Source organism: Diabrotica virgifera, chromosome 8 (genome assembly GCF_917563875.1).
Source record: "Diabrotica virgifera virgifera chromosome 8, PGI_DIABVI_V3a".
NCBI lineage: Eukaryota > Metazoa > Arthropoda > Insecta > Coleoptera > Chrysomelidae > Diabrotica > Diabrotica virgifera.
Window position 1 is genome coordinate 74,161,252 of NC_065450.1, and position 25,018 is coordinate 74,186,269.

Sequence of the window (25,018 nt, forward strand, 5' to 3'; positions counted from 1 at the left end):
TAAAAATAATGTGTCAAAGTTCAATAAATATGAATTCAAAAAAATACTTAAAAATATTATGTAGATACATATTATAAAAGAATTAATATAATTCATTCTGATAAGCAATATTTTGTTGCAATGCGTAAATATACAACGATGGCGATTTTTCAACGCGCGATTAATTTTCCATGCCCGAAACATGGACACTTTAAGAGGCAACAGTAGCGATCAACAGGTAGCAACACACGCGGTCCAAGATTGCGGCTGTAATTTTGAATATTTTGTTGAGATATTTGGCACACATATTCGTAATATAATAAAGAATGGCGGTACAGAGCCCAATTTGAGAAATATGTTAGTATGTGGAAATTACTCTATAACTAAATACAATATTGCAAAAAGGAGCCTGTACCGCCATTAAGAAGAACAAAAAAAAAATAAACTGTCTTCAAATAAACTTTTTTATCCCATGCCTAGATTTTGTGTCACATTGGACCTAGTAAAAATTTTTATCTCTAACAAGAAATCGAACATATTATAACTAAATAATTGATTAGTCAATATAGAGAAAGTGTCACTGTCATTTTGACAAACCTGCGTCAGATTTCTGTTCTGTTATCTGCATAGGGAGTACGAACACTCGATACGAATCTTTTCCGCCATGTTTTACCGTAGCGCCGTAGAGTGTTCGTAATTCCTATGCAGATAACAGAACAGAAATCTGACGCAGGTTTGTCAAAATGACAGTGAGACTTTCTCTATGTTGACCAATCAGTTATTTAGTTATAATATGTTCGATTTCTTGTTAGAAATAAAAAAATTTACTAGGTCCAATATGACACAAAATCTAGTCATGGGATAAGAAAGTTTATTTGAAGGAAGTTTATTTTTTTGTTCTTCTTAATGGCGGTACAGGCTCCTTTTTGCAATATTTTATTTAGTTATAGAGTAATTTCCACATACTAACATATTTCTCAAATTGGGCTCTGTACCTCCATTCTTTATTATAATACGAATATGTGTGCCAAATATCTCGCCAAAATATTCAAAATTACAGCCGCAATCTTGGACCGCGTTTGTTGCTACCTGTTAATCGCTACTGTTGCCTCTCAAGTTTATTCCGAAAACTTCCAAAAAAACTTGCGATTTGTTTATCGTCATGGCAAAGGCCAATGGCACGGAAATTCTTGAAGCTTAAAATCAAATGGTAAGTCTGTTGGAATCATTGTTATACGCAGGATAAAAACATCCCTTCCATTGTATCTTTTCCTTGATGATATAAACAAGGTGTAACAAAAAGGCAGGTTGTAACGGGGTACGGGTTCGCGTGATAGATTAACTTTCGGTTCACACCACATATATTCCGTGATTAACAAAACATGAACAAACAGTGTAGTTACTACAATAATAAAATAATAAAGAAATGTAACAATAGTTCAGAGTCTTTTCCCACCGACCCGATTCGTGTGTCAGCATCTTCTCTCTCCCCTTCTCCCGAGCAGTCTCTGCGATTCATTCGATTCTTCAAGGAAGACATCATACAGCTCGGCCGGAGAAGCATAAGGCCGGCTCGTTACAAGGTCATAAACTAAATCACATATTCTGAGGCCAAAAATAGTTTGAATGAACCTAACTTAAAAAAGTTACAGCCCTTTGAAGTTACAAAATGAAAATCGATTTTTTCCAATATATCGAAAACTATTAGAGATTTTTGATTGAAAATGGACATGTGGCATTCTTATGGCAAGAACATCTAAAAATATTACAGTGAAATTTGTGCACCCCATAAAAAAATGTATGGGGGTTTTGTTCCCTTAAATCCCCCCGAACTTTTATGCATGTTCCAATTAAATTATTATTGTGGTACCATTAGTTAACCAGAATGTTTTTAAAACTTTTTGCCTCTTAGTATGTTTTCGATAAGCCAGGTTTTATGGTAGGTACTAAGGTGGTATGACAAAGTTAGTTTACGATTGTATGTATACGATACGTATGTCATACCTACAAACATTCATTTTTATTTATATAGAATAGAAGAGGTAAATATTTAGATGACTATTAAAACATAGGGGTTGGTGATAGAAACGTGACAATTTAGGGTTGTATGTATCTTTCGGTTGCACATCATATACAATTAAGAAGGAGAGGGAGGAGGAGGAAAGAAATGTCTTTTCACTTAGATTGGTCGTACCAACTTAAAAACCTTCGCGGGCTCATGCACAACAACTTTACTACATATCATCATATAATCAAATGCATAGTTTAGGATTCTATAGGGCTTTTCATTCACAGTCATTTGTTTCGAACTTCTGTCATGTGTCACATAATATTAATATATCTACGTCGTACGTTATTGGTATATAACAATGATACAAACCAGATACGTATGACGTAGATATATTAATATTATTTGACACATGACAGAAGCTCGAAACAAATGACAATCGGTGAAAAGCCCTATAAAGGACATACAGACAAACATTCATTTTTATTAAACACTTTTATTTAGTTCAATAGTTTGCGTCAAATCTTTAGACGTTAATTTGACTGCCTTTTTTCCAACACAAATGAATGAAAATTTGCAGACATATGCATTCACGGGAACAATACACGAATAATCAATAAAAAATGTTTTTATGCTTTTTAATTGTTTAAATAAAAAAAAACGATTTTAATGGAAAATGCTTAAATTCTCCTGTTTTTTACAATGTAAAAACTTAAAAGTTTTGCGGATTGTAGCTAATGATATAAACTACACATAATTTCACTTTTTACGTTAATTGTTTACGCTATGCTTCATAAATAAACAATAAAGTTTCAAATTTTTTGCCGACTCCGACTACTTTTCACGTTAGTACATCATATGCTTCATACATATTTTAATAAACATGACGATATATTTTAATGTTTGAAAAGTGTAAGACTAAAAAATAAAAAATAAAAAAATATGAAAAAAAAATTTTTTAAGAAACGCTTTTCTTTAGTTACGAGTGACTAAAATTAGAAATATAAAAAATTAACTAAAAGGCAAAAAATAAAAAAAATTGAAAAAATCTAACACATTCGTTAACGAAAAGCGTGGGGCGAAAACCGTTTATTCGATGAAGACGCGCCACGCTTTTCTTTGACGAATGTGTTAGATTTTTTCAATTTTTTTTATTTTTTGCCTTTTAGTTGATTTTTTATATTATTTTTAATTTTAGTAACTCGTAACTAAAGAAAAGCGTTTCTTAAAAAATTTTTTTTCATATTTTTGTTTATATATAGATTTATGTTTAAATACACTCTTATAATTATTTACGAATTTGATGATTACAATTCTGCATAAGCTTCACATGTTTTGGATTTAGTTTTTGGTTTATAGGAACCAGACGACATTGTTCTCCTTTTTAACCTGAATATAATTTGAGTATGATTTACCATGATGTGCCATATTGTTTCCTAGTTTTTTAATTTGTTTTGATGGTTTTGTGTATTTATTTAATCTATTCACAGGCAAAACAAGCGCTCCTAAATGTGAACAGATCCTGATAAAAGCAAACAAACAAAAGCCAGTTTCGAGGTACAACTTACTCTCTTACGTATCTCTCTATCTCGATCCGATCCTATGGCTAATGAATATGCCATCATAGGTATGTTAACGCGGTGTTGATGCATTAGCGTGCTATAATATCGGCTGTGAATATATTACAGAAGCTAATTATTACTTCAATTACCAGGTTATAACTGGTTTAACTATGATTATACTTATCCTTTTAGGTCTACTCATCCCACAGAGCTGTTGCGCAGGCAGCAGGTGAATTTTTGAATGAACGCCTCTTCCAACCTGGAGACTTGGATTCCGGGAAAACCAAAAGAGGAAAACGACGCCTGCCTAACACTCCATTCATTCGAGATCTAGTGCAGTTCTTCATCGAATCCGAACTTCACGAGCACGCTGCCTATCTGGTCGATTCTCTTATAGAGTCGAACACTATGATGAAAGACTGGGAGTGTATGACTGATCTGTTGCTGGAGGAACCCGGCGTACATGAGGAACCACTAGATAACCGACAAGAAACGAGTTTGATTGAGATTATGGTGTGTTGTGTGAAGCAGGCAGCCACCGGAGAAGCGCCAGTTGGTCGAGGACCCACCAGAAAGATGAGTTCTATACGAGAAGTGAAACAGGTAACTCATTATCACATTTGTTTTTTAAAAGGCTACATCAGCGCGTCATCAAGACGAAAAACGCGTTCCAAGATTTCAGCTTTAATTTTGAATATTTCGCAGAGTTATTTGGCACACATATACGCAATATAGTAAAGAATGGCGGTACAGAGCCCAATTTGAGAAATATGTTATTATGTGGAAATTACTCTATAATTAAATAAAATATTACAAAAACGAGTCTATCCCGCCATTAAGAAAAACAAACAAATACACTTTCTTCAAACAAACTTTTTTACCCAAGCCTATATTTTGTTACACTATATTTTGTCAAACCACTAACTGTAACTGAAAATTGTAGGTACAGACGAAATACCTGCGGAATTACTGAAATGTCTAGACGATGAAACTCTACCTGTACTACTGGATCTGTTTAATGAAGTATACAAAACCGGAAAAATCCGTCAGGAATGGTTGGTGTCCACCTTTGTAACAATACCAAATACAATATATGCCAAAGATTGTTCGGACTACAGGACAATATCACTAATAAGCCATACCCTCAAAATATTTCTAAAGGTGATTCATGGAAGATTATACAGAAAGCTAGAAGATGATATGGATGATACTCAATTTGGGTTCTTGGAGCAAGAGAGGCATTGTTTGCGTTTAATGTCCTCTCTCAAAGATGCTTAGATATGAACCTGGATATTTATTTCTGTTTCATCGACTTCGAAAAAGCGTTCGACAGGGTCCGACATGAAAAACTAATAGAATTATTGAAAAACAGAGATATAGACAGACGAGATTTACGAATTATCATCAATCTGTATTGGAATCAAAAGGCCAATATAAAAGATAGAACAACAAGAGTCCGAGAATATTGATATAAAGAGAGGAGTAAGACATGGTTGTGTTCTGTCGCCGCTACTGTTTAACGTGTACAGTGAAGCCATATTTCAGGAAGCGATAGCGGAACTAAGTGATGGAATCTCTATAAACGGAAGAATAGTAAATAATGTAAGAATCGCTGATGACACCGTTATAATGACAGACCCCCGGAATTGCTACAAGAATTGTTAAATATAATTAACGATTATTGCATTCGATATAGACTAAAAATAAACAATAAAAAAACTGAATTTATGATTGTCTCAAAAACACTACATGGAAATGAAAGGTTAATGATAGAGCAAACCCAAATAGAAAAAGTAAAGACGTACAAATATCTGGGAACCTGGGTTGATGACAAAAATGACCAAAGTAAAGAAATTAAAGTCCGAATTGAAACTGCGAAACAAGCATTTATAAAAATGAAGATACTGCTTACAAACAAAGACCTTCAGTTGCCTCTCAGATTGAGGGCTCTAAGATGCTACATATTTTCTATATTACTATACGGAATGAAAGCTTGGACATTGAAGAGACAAGACATAAGAAAAATAGAAGCGTTCAAAATGTGGTGTTACAGAAGAATATTGAAAATTCAGTGAGTTCAAAGGATTACCAATGTTGAAGTGCTACGACGTTTAAATAAGGAGTTAAAAATTATGAAGAGTATAAAAACTAGAAAACTGGAATATTTGGGTCACATTACCAGAGGAGAAAATTATGAGTTGCTGAGAGTTACTATGCAAGGAAGGATCCAAAGAAAAAGTAGCATAGGAAGAAGACGCATCTCCTGGCTGAGGAACCTTAGAGAGTGGTTTAAGTGTAGTTTATTACAACTGTTCAGAGCAGCAGCCAACAAAGTGACCATAGCCATTATGATATCCAACCTCCGATGGGAGATAGAACTTTAGGAAAAAGAAGAAACTACTAAAATCTATTATCTATAACAAGAAATCGAACCTGACTGATTTGGCAACATTTCGCGCGCCGGTGACTAGGTAGGTATATTATTACACAATATTGTGCCTTCGTCTTTGATAGTGTCACATACTGCCGACGCATTGTTGCCAAAGGTTCGCAGAAATATAGAAATAAATTACATTAACACATTTTTTTTTCATGAAAAAGTGTTTCAAATTAAATAGGTGTCCAGTAGTAAATGGGATGTGTTGATCACGAATATGTGCTTAGACCCATGTTGCTGGACATAGGTCTCTCCCATTTTTCGCCACTCTCCACGGTTATGTACATCTTGTTGTCATTTCTTGGACATTCGTTTAATATCGTTTATCCAGCGTGTTGTTGGTCGTCCTCTGCTACGTTTGTATTCTCTTGGGCGCCAGTCAATTAGTTTTCTGATCCATCTTGAGTCTTTTAGTTTCGCTATGTGACCTGCCCAATTCCATTTCAGCTTGGCTATACGTTCGAACGACATCAGTGATACCTATACTTTTCCTTAGTTCTTGGTTCCTTATTTTGTCTTTTTTGTCACGCCGAGAATCGATCTTTCCATGCGCCTTGTGCGCCACTCGCATTTTTAGTGCTGTTGTTTTTGTGAGCGTGAGAGTTTCTGCTCCGTATGTCATAATAAGAAGAAGGCATTGGTCAAATGTATTCCGTTTCATAGCAATCGGGAAGTTGCTCTTAAAGATGTATCTTAGTGAACCATACGCCGCCCAAGCAAGTGGTAGTTGAAATTCGCAGGTCTGATTATCCTTGCTTATTCTGATTTCATACCGAGATAAAATATGTATTTTCTGTCAATTCAATCATTTGATTTTGGATGGTTAAGTGTTCGCTGGGAACTAAATTTGTCATAAATTTGGTCTTACTGAGGTTCATTCTTAGACTTATTGTTGAAGATACGTTTTCTAATTCTGTAGCATTTTGTTATGCTTCACCCAGATCTGTGGTAATAAGTACTATATCGTCGACAAAACGCAGATGATTGAGCATTTCCCCATCTATTTTTATTTCTCAATTTTCCCACTTTAGCATTTTAAAGGTATTGGAGGACCGTTATAAATAATTTAGGTGAGAGAGTGTGCCCTGTCTCACACCTCGCTTGATATGAATTTCTCTGGTGGTATCATGTAGTTTTACAAGCATTGTGGCGTTTTGGTACAATGTTTGTACTAACTTTGTAAACCGGTAGTCTATTCTACTATTATTCAGAGCAGTTATAATGCTATCTAATTCCACGGTGTCGAAGGCTTTGTGAAAGTCTACGAAGATAAGTAGTTATCTTCGTTAATTTCGTACTCGACTGTATTTCCAGTACATTTTGTGGTCTGCACTTCTTTCACTTATTTCAGTGGATCTGTTATTAATTTGAGTTGTTAATAATAATTACCCCTAAATATTTGAATTTTTAATTTACATAATAACATCAATTCACAATATACAATTTACATTAACACAATTTTGAATTTTTAGGCAGGAGAAGATAAACAAAAATTAACCGAGCATTTTATAGTAACTTTACCTCAACTGTTGGATAAATACTCTGCAGATCCTGAAAAATTAGCGAATCTGTTAAGCATACCTCAATATTTCGATTTAGATTTATACACAAGTGGAAGACAGGAGGGATCGCTTCAGGCACTTTTAGTGAAACTGAAATATATTGTTCAAGTCCAACACGAACCGGAAGTTAGTATTATTTTATTTATATTTAATGTATTTATTATATTGTTCAAATATCCCTCTTCTGACACCAATTTGCAATTAATTTCAGACAATTTATTTAGTTTTTATTTTAATTTATTTACACATGCGGCGTTATGGCGATTGTGAGATTTTCAAACTCTTTCCTACGTTTGACAAACTGTAACTGATGTAACAAAAGAGATACAGTAGATACTGTATAAAATATTACAGTATCAGATATTGAGGAAGGCAGATAAAGAGGGACCGAAAGAGAGAATGAGGAAGACATAGATATAGAAAGGGAGAAAGAGGCAGATAGATTGGAGGAAGGTATAGAGACGAAGAGAGCAGAAATAAATGTGTGTGTGTGAGAGAGAGAGAGAGAGAGAGAAAGGTGGGGAAAAAGAAAGTGAAAGAATGTATGTGAGATAGATAAAAAAGAGATAGAGAGCAATGTGGTAATAGATTAAGAAATGTATATGAGAGGAAGAAAAAAAATTATAAGGAAGCGAAGACAGAGAGTGACATTGAGGCGATGAAGAGAAAGAGAGGAACATACAGTTAAAACGGGAGAGGCAAACCGAGAAAAAGGGGAAGGCAGACAGACAAAAGGAGAGGGGCAAACAGAAAAAGAGAGAGCCAAAAAGAAAAATATGGTGACAGAGTAGAGGGACGTACAGAGGAGGAAGAAATACATACATAGTAGAGAGGAGAGAGAGAGACGTACAGAGAAAGAGAGAAATTCTAAGAAATTAAAGAATCAGAAATGACCTGACCAAAATTCTTTGAACAAAATATATAGAGAAATATTGCTGTGGGGTGGTCCGATCAAACTTTAAATAAAATTAAAGAGTAATAATTTAGTAATACGATATTATAAACTTTTTTAGGTTTTGGAAACGTTAGCAAAAACTTTAGAAACCGTTTGCACAGAAGGTCATTCTATTTTTACCAAGTGCGATGTTGCCAGATCGACTATTATCGATATGATAGTTGCCTCGTATAAAGAAGCCATCGACGATTGGAGAAATTTGATGCTTGGCGAAGAAACTCCCAATGCGGATGAAGTGTTTAACGTAATCAGTTCTTTGAAAAAACTTTCGATGTTCTATGCTTGTCATAATTTGAACAGCTGGGGCTTATGGAATACCATGTTTCAGGATGTACAAGTAAGTCATATTTTTGTTTTTATATAAATATTTTTTAAAAATTATAAGTACATTTTTCTTTCTTTACACGGCAAATTACGTATAGTAAAATTCTCACTGGTATGGAGATGTAAACAATATTCGGCAATGACATTGTCATTATTAACTAAGAGATGGCTTTTGACCGTAACTTATATAACAGCTGAAATTATTAATTCAGTTAATTACTATGATTATGTTTCACTAAATATGTATTCAGAGATTACAGTAATTTATATACTATACAATAAAAACTAATACTTAATCGAGAAAAGGGGAAAAGTGATAAAGTGATTTTTTTAATAATATATTGTTACTATGGGACGCTTAGATACATTTTGAACATCTTTAACAACAAAATACTTCGATCACAGAATATATCCTGGTATATTCTCTGCTTGGATCTTCCATAAATAATAAACAATAAATAACATTTTATTAATTTCACGTCTTAAAGCAATTATTTATCAAATACACTATCAATATTATTTAATAAACAACTCAAAATATTCCTGAAGCCGTATCAGATATTTAGTAGCCTTATTTTTCAGTGTATTGTCACCACATTCTGTTTGACTCAGTGCGTTGTATGACAAAGAGAGCGAATGTTCGATTTGGAAAATATCACTACGGATACGGTGTTAATTTTTTTCGAATCCTGGAAAAACTAATAAATAATTTTTGAAAAATTTAAACGCAGGATGAAAGATTACATCATTACCGTGGGGAGGAAGTCACCCTGTAACTTATTAAAATAAACATAGAAGTTTTCAGGGACTTTCTACCCTCGGTAATGATGTAATCTTTCATTCTGCGTTTAAATTTTTCAAAAATACTTAGTTTTCTCAGAATTCGAAAAAAATGAATGCATTTTAAATAGCATTGGAGCCGAAAGTTTGTGCCTGTCCCCTTAATACAGGCTCATTCAATTTTATTTTCTATTCCATAAAAAAGCTTTTGCTTTGCGTTTAGTTTTAAGTGAAACAAACAATTGAACTTCGTAAGTCCTCTTTGTGTAACTTTGTTAAATTTCCGGTCATAACTTTTTTAACCGGAAATGATATGAATTTAATATTCGAGCTCGACTTTTAAATACGCGTGGATTGATATATCATATTATGTGCTATTTCAGTTACTATAATGTGCCATTTAAGGTTAAAACTTTTTAAACGAAAGTGATATAAAAACCGGAAGTATATATTTGTTCTCGTCTTGTTAAGGCGCGTCGAATAATATACCACTCGTACTATTTCGTCAACTTTAAAACAGTATTTTCCATGACAACTATCGAGCTATGTGTCTAGCAGGAGTATTAATAGAATATTTTTTTTATATACAAGAAATGGACATGTTAACAGTATTTATTCATTTATATTTAATGACAGTGACAACATTACATTAATCTAGAAACATAAAAACATTAGTAACTAAGGTAGACATTAGTAGCCTTAGATCTTAACTACTAAATATATAACAGTCCTCCGCCCCAATTCCCAACTACAAGACTAGAGGTGCTGGCAGCAGCTGATCTAAGTGACGTTTCCAAAGTAGACCATCATCTGTTTGTATTTCATAATGTAAGTAACCTATGCGTCTCATTACCTTTCCAAATACCCATCGTTGATCACTGCAGTACTTTCTAGCCTGAACTCTGTCTCCCAAGGCAAATTCCCTACCAGGTGTAGGCCTGTCTGATGGAAAGGAAGTTGTGTGTTTGCAAGGTTTTCTTAACATTGCATGAAGATCCGTCCGAACATAAGCTCGTACGGGGTGAAACCGTTAACACCTGGTGTACGACGTAAACGTGTTCGTACTTTAAGTAGTTTATCAGTTAAGCTATTGCTCTCCCCCGCTAAGCTGCGCAGGGTCCTTTTTATAGTTTGTACAAATCGTTCTGCTTGACCGTTCGTTGCTGGGTGATATGGAGCAATAGTTCTATGGGTGATACCGCAATTGGATAGAAATTTGTTAAATTCTGCTGAAACAAATTGTCGGCCGTTGTCAGATACCAGCACACAGGGATTTCCGAACGTGGAAAATATTTGTCTTAGCGTTTGTATACACCACGAGCTAGTTACCTTTGTAGATATAATTTCCACCCATTTTGTATATGCATCTACCACAATGAATAGTTGAGAACCAGAAATTGGTCCAGCGAAGTCAATATGGATTCTTTGCCAGGGATCTGTGGGCTCTTCCCAGTGATGTAAATGTGTCTTTGGTGGTTCATTTTGTTCTAAACGGCATGATCTACATGATTTCACTTTTTCTTCAATATCTTTATCAATATTTTTCCAGTAGACATGACTGCGTGCTAGTTGTTTCATCTTTAATATACCAATATGTCCATTCTACTAATCTCGTCGCCAATTTTATATACAAGAAATGGACATGTTAACAGTATTTATTCATTTATATTTAATGACAGTGACAACATTATATTAATCTAGAAACATAAAAACATTAGTAACTAAGGTAGACATTAGTAGCCTTAGATCTTAACTACTAAATATATAACAATTTTTTTATAGGATTCTGAGACTAACTTACCACCAGAAGCACTTAAGTATTGTTTAAGTTCCTGCTATTATTTCTTGCTATGGGGTCTTAGAGACTTGGAGGTAGCTGCCGAAGGAGGTGGTCTAACGCACTCTGGAATTCAAGACATGAGGGATAAACTGGACGATTTTATTGAAGCTTCGCAGATGCTGATTAAGTCTTCACCACATATTTTAATCAAGGTCTGTGTATTAAATTATTATTAAGATACATGTTTAAAAGTATACTCTTTTTGTATGGACATTTCTACTTCTGTACACGAATTTTAAGGTCTGTGCAATTTGTTACTGATTATTTTTTATTTCGCTAATAATCTTCCATGCTCTTGGACAATAAATAAATAATTATAATATTTTTTACTAACAACCATATAAGGTAAGTGTGATTGTTTCTTTTTGCTCTGGACATAATTATGTTGGTATAGGAAAACAGAAGAGAAAATCTATTCTGTTTTTTTTTATATTTCTTTATTGTTTCAAATAAATTCTCTAGCATCTAGGGTCATGAGTTTTCCTTGTCACTCAGGGAAAAGATAAGGTACAGTGCTAACTGTCACAGATCACAACGGGTTATCCAAAATAAATCTATCAAAAAATCAACATGTGGAGACAATTTTTCTTATGTCAATTAAACATAATTTATATTTTTAGGAGGAAGCATATGTTGGCCTATGCGATCTTCTGATAGTTTTCAGTGAACAGTTGCACGGAAGTTCAACATCTTTGAGTGAATTAATCTGTCGACCGGACGTGAATCTTCAGGCATTGTTAAACGAATTTGTTCAAACGTAAGTATTTTTATTATTATTGTTTGGCCAACATGTCGAAAATTTTATATGATGTCAATGTTGGAGATAAATCGTCAGAAACATCCGGAAAATATTTTTTCAAAATTTAAACCCAATTTTATTATTCTTTTTTATGATTATATTTAGTTTTTTCATACCCCAATAAAAAATGTTTCTGTATTCTAATAGGATTCTGTATTCCGACCTAAAAAAGATTTTTCTCTTTTGTTTAGATATATGTCACTAACGCGTCCAGCAGCAAAGCAAATAATTGTTTATTTTGCTTAGTAAGACAGCCAGATTTAGTTCGCTTCAGGCATTGATTATAAACTACCCATAGATAGCTCACCTCGTGGTAACCGAAATACGTATCAACAACTAGATGGCGCTACTCGAAAACCGTATCGAGATTTCTCGTTCTCTCTCTGACTTGCGAGGAGGTAGGAGTAATGTCAGGGCCGAACTTACCCTATAGGTGTATTATACAAGTGATGTGACAAGTTATAGCAGAATTTTATAAAAAAGGACTCACTTTTTAGATAAAATGGCCTCTGTAACGCATAAGTGTGTTTACGCGGGATGTTTTGAAAGAAACGGTGGAACAAATAATAATATATCTTTCTTGATTCTTGATAAAAACTTGCATGTACTAAAACTCAAAATAAAAGAATCATCAGATGTCAAATATTATGATCGTATACCAAGTTTGTTAAAAAATATTAATTCTTCTTAAGAGTAATATACCTTCATTTTTAAAGCAGTTTCATATAAATATGAACGTGATTTTTAATTGTTCTCGACGTTTAATAATAAAATGTTTCGATATTGTCAACAATGAAAGTACTTCTTGAGAAAAAGAAATAATAAATATCTTTTTTTCCTAAAATTTTAATTTTACAATCTTAGTTTGAATATTTATTTGCTTTGTTTTGAAATATGATCTAATTAGTGATTTTTTAAACTTTCTAATCGTGTATGTTTAATTTAGCTTTTACCGATTGTTCCTAGGCAGATGGCCCTCAACTAATAATTATTGGAAATTCCCTGTCATTTCATCAAGATATGTACTTACATTATTCATTTTTAACGTTGGGAATTTGTGGTATTTTGTCAAAGAAAAATAATAATCGATTGTATTTGGTACTCACCACTACTTACTTTTAAAATTTCGATGACGTAATTCCAGAAAGTCCTCAGAAAATTTTTAAATGTAAAAAGTATGCGATCGAACAGTAGATCATATTGATTTTAAATCTAAACGGGAACTGGTGTATGTTTTCAAAAGACTGATAGTGTGTAAATAAATTTATTAAATCAGCTTAGTACTTTCAGCATATTAATGCCATCATCAGAGCTATCCTATAAAAAGACTAAGTTGAAAAATCTTATTCATAAAAAATTATAAAGTGAAACTTACGTCTTATAGGTGTAAAAACCTCAAAAGAAGAGAAAACTTCGAACAAACACATTCTTTAGTTTAAAATAAAGAGTCTTAGTCTTTTTATAGGATAGCTCTGATGATGGCATTAATATGCTGAAAGTACTAAGCTGATTTAATAAATTTATTTACACACTATCAGTCTTTTGAAAACATACACCAGTTCCCGTTTAGATTTATATAGAAGTGTGTACAAGTCAAACAGTCTTTTTCTATTCATATTGATTTTAGTTCATCTCTATACAATTTCTTATTTTGCACAGAATATAATTGACTTCTATATTGCCATTTCTAGATAAATTGTCAATTTTTTGTAGTACAATGTTACTATCAGAACAAAATTTATATCCTCTTCTTGTCGAAGTTCCTTCTCCAATCGAAGGTTGGCCATCATCACAGCTATCCGTACCTTATTGGCGGCTGCTCTGAGAGCAGCAAAAAAGATTTACTGAGCTGCAACTATACCACTCTCTTAAGTTTCTCAGTCAGGAAATTTTTCAATAACTCGAAAAGTTTTGACTTAGTGAAAAAACTCTATAGAACAAAAGTTACTTAGAATTAGTGATGTTAGGCACTTCTGAACTTATCGTGAACATATATTTTTTTACTCCCGAGAAGGAGTGATACTGAACCATAGGACAAAAGCACACATCGGTACATCATTTTTTTTTCTTGGACACCTTAGCTAGGCGCAAGCCAAATTTCATGTCAATCCAAGCGATTCATTAAAATTAGGAGGTTTTGCAATGTTTTACCGTGAGTGAATGGACTAATAAATCTGGAAATAAATTCTGTATATTAGCTTGAAATATTTTAGTTTGCATCAATTCTGGAAATTAATGTGTTTGAAAAGTTACAAAAAAGTAATTTACATGACATGTAATTTATCACTACTAATTTAATTATGTATTTTATATTTTGTTATTCTTTTGTAGCGTATTGATAAATAAATAATTTTTAGAAAACCGCTACTGCTTTCATTAATCAATTTTTAGCGTTTTTTTCTGAAGTAAAATCGGAATTCCATAATAGAGATTACAAGCGTGTTAAAATTATTTGTGAAAATGCTGAATGCCACCCTTATATTGTCGTCTATTGCACTAGACAATGGCCGGAGCAAGCAATTCAAATTTATTTTTCAATCTTGGCAAAGATTTCAATTAATGTCGCCACCATACAGTCAGGTAGTACTTAGGCTTGAGGGGCCAAGAGGTGTAAGTGGGCGGAGTTTAACACTGAATTCGTTTTTACCTTAGAGTGAGGTATCTATTGGTAGTTTATAATCAATGTTTCAGGGTACAGCACATGCGGTTCTGAAGACCCTAAAAAGAAGAAACATACGTTAACCGATGGTGGTGGCCCTTGAATCGAATTAAATCTAAAGCTGTCTTTCTTATTTCGTTTTACTCATATTTGAGTACTAAGGATGCAGAATTCTGTTGGATTTTTATCTAGATAGGATGAATGCAGATTGTAGATTATCCCATGTCCGCTATAAATAATTGTTTATTATTTTGCTTAGTAAGACAGCCAGATTTAGTTCGCTTCAGGGTACACCTCAGACGGTTCTGAAGACTCTAAAAAGAAGAAACGTATGTCAACCGATGGCGGTGGCCTCTGAATCGAATTAAATCTAAAGCTCTCTTTCCTTAAAATATGTTTCTTTAAAATAAATAATATTGTAGGTACGTATTTGTTCCTGTACAAGACTCAGAACACGACGAACTCCGCATTGAAGGTCTCCACAAACGGCGTAACTTCTTAGCCGCGTACTGCAAGCTGATTGTCTACAACATAATGCCGACAAAAGCGGGTGCTGACGTCTTCAAACACTACGTTAAATATTATAACGAATACGGAGATATAATAAAAGCGACATTAAGTAAAGCTAGAGAGATTAACAAAGTAAACTGCGCTCTAACCATGTGCTTGAGCTTAAATATGATGTTTAATGAGGTGCAAAAATTAAGCTCGGGAAAAAATACGAGACAACATGAAGAATTCTTCGCTTTGAAGGTAAGTTTAAGATTTATTGTAGTTTTTTAACAATCCAATATTTTTTTCTATCACTACCTGTTTTTTCTTCTCATTCATCGTCAAAATTGATTCTACAACCGAATTGTAGATTGTCATTTGTGTTTGTAAACTAATTTTAGGAGACCAATGTAATGAGTTTAGTATTTGTATCACATTTCGTTGTAGTAGCGGATAGATACACTTATACGACCCCGGTGTAAGTCAGATCTATTTCAGGGACGCGACCCTGCTCACGCAAGCCATGGCTATCCCCCAAACCCAAATAGGGGAGGTCATGTCCCGATCCAAGTTTCCTACCAAATATCCAAAAATCCTTTCCGATTATCCAACCCACAGGAGTAAACCTAATGCACCAGAAAAATCATTGGGGAAGGCAACGGGAAACCACTCCAATTATTTCTCCCGAGTAAAGTTAACATGGCGCAATCCAAACATAATCAGAGTATTACTGATCATGGATCTCGGAAACCAAGATCCGGCAGGGAAGGGTGCGCACCAGACTGTGGAGCCTTCCCGGTCGTCACCACACGAAACCCCTACAATTTAAAAAGTACGACAACTTTAAAAATGTCTAGCAGTACAATCAGATTAGGCACATGGAATGTTAAAAGCCTCTATGCAGCAGGCAAGCTCAGTAACTTAGTTCAAGAGGTTAAACGCTTAAAAATTGATATAATGGGCATCAGTGAGCTCCGCTGGCCTGGAGCGGGAACATGTGAACAAAATGAAGGCACACTATACTATTCTGGAAGTGTAGAAGATGACGTACATCATAGGAATGGAGTTGGCATATTTATAACATCTAAATTCAAGAAATATGTAAAAAATTTTGTACCTGTAAATGACAGACTAGCGATACTCCAATTAAATAGTAAACCATTTAATGTCAATGTTATCCAGATATATGCCCCTACTTCAGAAAAGAAATATGACAATGATGTTGAATCATTCTATAGTCAATTAAAACAGACACTTAACAATCTAAATAGGAACGAAATCACATATATTATTGGAGATTTTAACGCGAAAATTGATCAAGGACGAAGATCTGACCTGATAGGTGGATATGGACTAGGGGAGAGCAACGAAAGAGGCGATAGATTATACCAGTTCTGTCAAGAACATGACATGATAATCGCAAATACATGGTTCAAATTACACAAAAGAAGATTATATACATGGAAGGGACCAGGAGATAACTCGCTTCATATAATTAGAAATCAGATAGATTATATTCTAGTAAACAAGAGATTTAAGAATGGTGTCAAGAGATCAACGACATATCCTGGTGCAGATATCGGTTCAGACCATAACCTTCTAATAGCTGACATCCAAGTGAAGCTCAAAAAAGTCGAAGAAAACCCCAAAACACCAAAATTACATATATCAGCATCCAACAAAACGCTAATAGAAAATGACCTGAATAATCAGCTAAAGAATTCAACAAATGAAAACAATACAGAAATATGGAACACGTTTAAAAATCTTACCTGGAAAGTAATGGAAAAATATACGACAACGATGCAGAGGCACAAAAAACAACAATGGATGACTGATGAAATCCTGGAATTGATGGAGCAGAGAAGAAAACTGAAAGATAACAAAACAAAATACAAAGAAAAACAAAAACTAATTAAACAAAAAATAAAGGTAGCTAAAGAAAAATGGATGGAGGATAAATGCAAGGAATTAGAAAAGTTGAATGAAAAAGATGATACGTTTAATATGTTTAAAAAAGTTAGAGAAGTAGCTGGTCTTTATTATAAGAAAACTCCACATACTATAACCGATTCGTCGGGAAAAATGATAATAGACGAACACGAAATCCGAACTACCTGGTATAATTATATAAATGAACTGTATAATGATGATAGACCCGAAGAACTGGACACTTTAGATGAAGGTGAAGGACCAGAAATACTAAAATCAGAAATACAACATGCTATAAAATTGGCAAAAACAAGAAAGCCGTTGGTCCCGACAACATACCTACAGAAATGTTAAAGCTCATAAATGAGGAAAACATTGGAATACTAGTCAAACTTTTCAATGATGTTTATTTGACTGGTGATATCCCTGAAGATTGGTTAAAGTCCGAATTCATAACCCTACCAAAAAACAACGTCCGAAAAACTGTAGCGACTATAGAATGATAAGCCTTATGAGCCACACCTTGAAAATCTTTCTACGTATCATCCACAGTAGAATCAGAGATAAATGTGAAGAAGACCAGGATGAAACACAATTTGGCTTCAGAAATGGACTGGGAACCCGGGATGCACTCTTTGCACTAAATGAGTTATTGCAGAAATGCCGAGATCAAAGGAAAGACGTCTTTGCTGTATTTATTGACTATGATAAGGCCTTTGATCGAGTACAACATCACAAATTAATTAAAATACTAAAGGATAAAGGAGTTGATAGTCAAGATGTACGAATCATAGAAAAATTATACTGGCGCCAAACAGCGACAGCTTGCATAAATGGAAAATCAACAGAAATATGCAAAATACAAAGAGGCGTCAGACAGGGTTGTATACTGTCCCCACTGTTGTTCAATTTGTATTCAGATAGAATATTTAAGGAAGCGCTGCATAATTTGGAATGGGGTGTGAAGGTTAATGGAATTCTGATAAATACAATCAGATATGCAGACGATACAGTTATTTTAAGTGATGATATGAATGGATTACAACACCTTTTAAATGCCATTGACAGAGTGGGAAGAGAGTTTGGCCTAAATATAAACTGTTCAAAAACAAAGTACATGGTATTTAGCCGTTTGGCCCATCAAGATTCACGGTTATATGTGGATGGTCATATGATTGAAAGAGTACCCAGTTTTAAATATCTTGGTTGCCATATTACTGAACAACTAGATCCAGATAAAGAGATAAAATGTAGAATCGAGATAGCCCGCACGACATTTTTAAAAATGAGGTCATTCTTCTGTAATGATACCTTGCAACTTCAACTTCGAAAGCGCATGATTAAATGCTACATTTGGTCAGTCCTCTTGTATGGTGTCGAAGCATGGACATTAAAAATATCCACCATTAACCGTTTGGAGGCCTTTGAAATGTGGCTGCACAGACGTATTCTAAAAATACCATGGACGGCTATGCTGACAAATGTGGCAGTCCTTAAGAGAGCAAATGCTACCCGCGAGCTGCTTGATAACATCAAATATAGAAAGATGGCCTATTTTGGACACGTAGTAAGGGGAGACTGGTATAATATTCTTCAACTTATTATGATGGGTAAAATCGAAGGACGCAGAGGAATTGGTAGAAAGCAGGCCTCTTGGTTGAAGAATATCCGGGAGTGGACAGGAATAAAGAAAGCAGAACACCTATTTAGAATAACTCGAGACAGAGACAGTTTCGCCATGTTAATCGCCAACGTCAAGGGGACTTGATAGGACACGTTAAGAAGAAGATCACATTTCGGCCTTGTTGTATTTTCTGCTGAATGTCTCTTCTTTCGCTATCGCTGTACCTAGGTATTTAAATTCTTCGCATTTTTTTATATCTCTAATAGTGTTGTGGGTCTCTTTCTTCCTCCTTTATTCGAAGATATTCTGTTTTGTTGATGGTGAGTCCGCAATTTTCGTATTTTTCAGTTAATTTTCCAATCGTATAATCAATGTCTTCCTCATCGTTTGGCATAATCACTTGATTGTCTGCGAAGAAAATGTTTGTTATGTACTTGTTTGCAAGTTCTATTCCCATAACTGTGCATTTTCTTCTCCAGTTGTTTAATCTCCACGAATATAGATTTTGAATAGAGTTGAGGATAAAGAACATCCTTGTCTCAAGCCTTTTTGACAGGAAATGCGTCTGGAATTTTATTCTCCATTTTGACTGCTCTTTTTGCATTTATGTACATGTTAACTATAGCGTACCATTCTCTCAGGTTGCGCAGCTACAATATTCCGCGTCTCCATATGCTTCGTTTTCCTTGAATCTTTCCCTGCATAATGAGTTGGGAGCAAGTTGTACCTGTCGGACGCGTACTATGTCCGAGATATTCAAATTTTCTGGTTTTGATTGTATTTAAGAGTTCCATTCCTTTATTCATCTTTCTCAGAACCTCTTTGTTTGTTACGTGTTATGTCCAAGATATTTTCAGAATTCTTCTATACACCCACAACTCGAATGATTCCAGTTTTTTCATTGAGGCCGCATTCAAGGTCCAAGCTTCCATTCCATAAAACAAAATCGAGAAAGCGTAGCACCTAGCCAACCGTACTCTTAGCTCTAACTTCAGATCTCTTGTGCAGAGCACTTTTATCATTTCGTTAAAATTCGCTCTAGCCTTTTCTATTCTAATTTTATTCTCCTGGAAGTAATCATTTGTGGAGTTAATCATTGTTTTACGATATGCATATTGGTCTACTTGTTCGACATTGATTCCGTTTATGAGTAGATTCTCGTTATTTTTTTGCGTTTTAGATATTCTCATAATTTTTGTCTTTTTGATGTTCATGTTCTACTACTACTACTGATATGCCATCACAAAATCGAACGTAGGCAATAAAATGAGCACATTTATTGCTACCTGTTGCCTCATCAAGCTGAATCGAAAACAGCTTGTCGTTTAACTTACCGAGTAGCTGATCCTGTATATCTTCAGCTATATCATCAATTCGACGGGCAACAGTATCATATACAAGAATCTACAGGTCGAGCAAGTCTCGTAAATTTCACGATTGCGAGCCACGCTTCACGCAACCGTGTTTGCGTACTTGTGTTTCGAGTTGCGTGGTCGTGCGGAGTTGTCAAAATTAAATCAATATGTCAATATGGCTACTGGGTGTAAAAGATACATCTTATTCTATCTGTTCTTAATGAGTTTTAGATAATTTTAGTTGTATTTCTTTGTAATTTTGTGTTGTACAAAGATTAATTTAACATTTTCTCTGGAAGTATTAATTTAGAAAGATAATATGCTTCATTGGTGTTGTGTTTTGAAGTGTGAAATGCAAAGTAATTGTGATAAAGTTCACTTTTAAACTGAACTAAATAAGGTATCTGAGAGACAACAATGGTTAAATGCAATACAATGTACAGGTTTTACTAGCGAAATGAAAATTTTCCTGTCCTGTCTGCTGTAATCATTTTATATCTGGTAAGTTACAATTACAACAGTAACGATTTTTGAAGATGTTAACATTTTAATCTTATAGGAAAACCAGCCGACTTAATCGATAATAACAATCTCCAGATTGGGTTCCTTCAATAAATATGGGCTATAAACACAATGAAATAAGTTCCCCAAAATCTAAAATGGAGTGGTATCAAAGGAGAATTAAAGGAAAAAATATTCATATTGAAATTATTTATAAGGCACTGGACTGTCTTAAATTCTACAGTAATACTAGGTGGGTAAATGATTTTAGACATTTTTCATTAAGAGTAGATTAAGATTAAGTAGATTTTCATTCAGTAGATTTAAGACTTGTTTACACGGGTAGAGTAATGATGCAAGTACTTTATAGAGTAGAGTAACTCTACCTGTAAAAATGCTCAGCACAGTAGAATAGCTGGTAGAGTGTATAGTTGGAGTTAAAGTAGAGTGACTAGCAACCCATGGCAAAGTAACTACTCTATGACCACCACTACTGCCAAAATGTCTACTCGGCTACATACTCTACCCATGGAACACGCTCAATTACGGCAGAATAGAGTAGGTAGGAGAGTACATGGGGGCGCTGTCATTCTGGCTGGAATTGTGTTTTGTGTAAATAGTGAAAATGAAGTTCACCGAAGATGAAACTTTAAAACTTGTAGAGCTATAATACGGCGAATACCAGTGTTTATGGAATTTAGGTAGTGTATACTACAGAAATAAAAGTTTGCAGCAAGCTGCGGAGGATGAAATCGTCGAAAGAATGGCAAAGGGGGCTTTGGAGTAAACGAGCTTAAGCAAAAAATTAAGAATTTAAGGTGCACTTATAATCAAGAGTGTTTAAAAATACAAAAATCGGTTTCACTATACTAGCATCAGTACTATACTTGTACTCTCCTCATGTGAATGGTATCAAGCCATTTTTGGTAGAGTACTACTGCTACTCTACTCTCCTCAAAACTCTACCCATGTAAACAAGTCTTTAGAAACAGTGGAAAATGAGGTAGCTAGTAGAGTAGTAGTAGAGTAAAATATACTGGTTTAGCAAATTACAATGTTTTAAGGTAATACAGTAGCGATAAACAGGTAGCCAAAACGTGTTCCAAGATTGTCACTGTAATTTTGAATATTTTTTCGAGGCATTTGGCACACGTATTCGTAAAATAATAAAGAATGGCGGTACAGAGCCCAATTTGAAAAATATATTAATATGTGGAAATTACTCTGTAATTATACAATATTTAAAAAGCGAGCCTGTACCGCCATTAAGAAGAACAAAAAAATACACTTTCTTCAAATAAACTTTTTTATCCGATGCCTAGATTTTGTGTAATTTTGGAACTACTAATGAAATAAAAAATTTTAGTAGTTCCAAAATAACACAAAATCGGATAAAAAAGTTGTATTTGAAGAAAGTGTATTTTTTTGTTCTTCTTAATGGCGGTACAAGCTCATTTTTTTTATATTGTATTTAATTAGAGAGTAATTTCCACATATTAATATATTTTTCAAATTGGGCTCTGTACCGCCATTCTTTATTATATTACGAATATGTGTGCCAAATATCTCGAAAAAATATTCAAAATTACAGCCGCAATCTTGGAACACATTTTCGCTACCTGTTGATCGATACTGTTTCCTCTTAAGATAGTTTTAATAGTTATTTATGATATAAGTATTAAAAGTACAATTTTAAGACCCGCATGTGAAAGTTAACTTGAAAAAATAATTTTATTAATGTTTTGACTTCCACATCAGATGTCATTGTCAAAATACAAAATATTCATTATTATTAGGTTTGTTCTAGCAAACAGTCAAACTAGTCAAAAACCATCAGCAAACAGTTGGTCAGTAAAAGAACATAATACAGTCACCAGTGCGATCCCCTCTACTCGCGCTGGTCCACTATTCGCTGATGGTTTCAAACTGATGCTAGAACAAACCTATTATTATTATGCATATCATTATCTGTAAATAATATTTCTTCTGATTGTTAATTGTAAAGGATAGAAAAATTACCATTTATTTTATTTTTTTTAGAATCAGCTGAGAGAAGTGGTCTACAAAAAACCAGGAAGGAAACGGAATATGTGGCTACGAAAGGCAAAAGAAAGGTTTACAAAGCAAATGTGACACATTTTTTTGAAATATTTAGGAATATCAGTAAATTGCATTAAAAAAATGTATGAAAAGATTTTGTTCAATAAAAATGTTTATATTTATCAAGGATGTATTATTTGGTATGGCCACATATCGTCAGTGATGTAATAATACATCCTATCTGTTTTTTCATGAGTTTTGTAAGAGAGACTAAAAACTTGTCTTAGGGTCGCCTCCTGTTTTCATATGATATTTTTTGACCTGTTTTGTAGTAAATTAAACTATCTATGAACTACAAAACAAGTCAAAACTTACATATGAACACAGGAGGTGACCTTAAAACATGTTTTTCCATCTCTCATACAAAACTCATGAAAAAACAGATAGGAGGTATTGTCACATCAGCAAGGATGTACAGTCATGAGTGCCCTAATAACCGGCAAAATATGGGCAACATATTTAGTTGTGAGATAAAAAGAAATGAAACTAGTCGAGCTGGGAAATTTAGCGAAATTAACCTTTAAATTTACGTTATATTGATCCCACCTTTACACATATCGGAGGAGTATGTCAACTAAAACTGTCACTGTGACAGTGGTAGTTTCCAAACTCGTCTGATACGTCTGAAGGTGGTACACAATCAATACAATCTAAATGTATAAGTTAATAACGCTAAATTTCCCAGCTCGACTAGTTTCATGTCTTTTTATCTCACTACTTAATACATCTTTTGTGCTATTTTGCCGGTTATTAGAGCGCTCATCACTGTATTTCTGGTATATCCAGGGAATGTCTACAAAATATATTTTGAATGTCCAGAGAACATTCGTGGACATTCATGGAATGTTCCAATAAGACATTCAGGTAATGTTTAAAATGCTGACACAGGATTTTCGTGGGATGTTCAGGGAACATGTTTTCGGGGATATTCCAGGAATTTTTCAATGTCTGTGTACCTTCTATGGACCTATATGGAATATTTTGGTGTTATTACTGCCGCACTCCACTTGCGATTTGTAATCAGGAAGATTGAACACATTGTTTCAAATACAAGTCAATCCATTTGTGACTAAATAATCATGGATTGACTTCTATTTGAAAGAATGTGTTCAATCTTCACAACTACAAATCGCAAGTGGAGTCCGGCGCTTAGGGCTACTTCCTCTTCGGTATTATGTATTATACTACAGAAATCAGGAACTTTCCTTCTAAATATATGTATGCATCTTGGCCATCAAACATATTCTTCCAAACATTTTTTTAAGGGGTTACATAGGTCTTGTGGGTAAAAAAAGTGACTTTTTAAAAAAATTATATCTCGAAAACTAAAATTTATTTTTATTTATAATTGGAACATGTAAAAGTATAGTACTTAAGGTAGTCTCAAAAAAAGTTTCAGCCAAAAATATTCATTTTTGTAGAGTTGTAAGTTTTTTTGCATTGGCAGCATAACTAAGTCCAGTCTCATCTGAAATCAAAAAGTTTCTTGTAGTTTATACCTCTGGCTAGAATATGAACGAAGGAATTAAAAAAAAATGAAATTTGAAGATTTTACATAAGTTTAAACACATTTTTGACCCCAATTTTTCTCATTTTTAAAGTAGTTTTTTTTATAAAACAAAAATGACCTCATCTAATAAAAAATCCTTTGTTCATTCACTAGCCAGAGGTATAAACTACAAGAAACTTTGATTTCAGATGAGACTGGACTTGTTATGCTGCTCACTGCAAAAAAGGGCTGTTGTCGAAAAATTGCAGTCAACTCTACAAAAATGAATATTTTTGGCTGAAATTTTTTTGAGAGTACTATACTTTTACATGTTTCAATTATAAATAAAAATAATTTTTAGTTTCCAAGATATAATTTTTTTAAAAAGTCACTTTTTTTACCTGCAAGACAACAACTTAACAAATTGTTGATTTCAAATTGTAACAGTTGTTTTGCAAAGTATGCTGCCCTCTTGTATTTTCTGTGTTATCTTCAAAAAACACAAAACAAAAAAAAATAAAACAAAAGTTTAACCACCTTCACACTACAGAATCAAGCAATCAAGTTACACAAATTTTCAAACACCTCACCTGACACAGCGTCTCAAGTACGATTGCGCG

The 25,018-nt window shown here is 33.9% G+C and overlaps 2 protein-coding genes across 2 annotated transcripts in view; both read left to right on the forward strand.

Moving 5' to 3' along the window:
* Positions 1 to 25,018, forward strand: part of LOC126889787 (cohesin subunit SA-1) — a 38,247-nt gene that overhangs the window by 8,372 nt on the left and 4,857 nt on the right. The window contains exons 5-10 of the mRNA XM_050658375.1: positions 3,742 to 4,152; positions 7,459 to 7,674; positions 8,562 to 8,840; positions 11,390 to 11,599; positions 12,068 to 12,204; positions 15,328 to 15,658. Of these exons, the coding sequence (XP_050514332.1) occupies positions 3,742 to 4,152; positions 7,459 to 7,674; positions 8,562 to 8,840; positions 11,390 to 11,599; positions 12,068 to 12,204; positions 15,328 to 15,658 (1,584 nt within the window). The remainder of the gene's footprint in view (positions 1 to 3,741; positions 4,153 to 7,458; positions 7,675 to 8,561; positions 8,841 to 11,389; positions 11,600 to 12,067; positions 12,205 to 15,327; positions 15,659 to 25,018) is intronic.
* LOC126889788 (craniofacial development protein 2-like) lies at positions 15,665 to 23,031 on the forward strand. The gene is made up of 3 exons (XM_050658376.1): positions 15,665 to 20,809; positions 20,868 to 21,062; positions 22,850 to 23,031. Exon 1 carries the CDS (start codon positions 16,097 to 16,099, stop codon positions 17,681 to 17,683), a length of 1,587 nt encoding a protein of 528 aa, XP_050514333.1. The 5' UTR covers positions 15,665 to 16,096; the 3' UTR covers positions 17,684 to 20,809; positions 20,868 to 21,062; positions 22,850 to 23,031.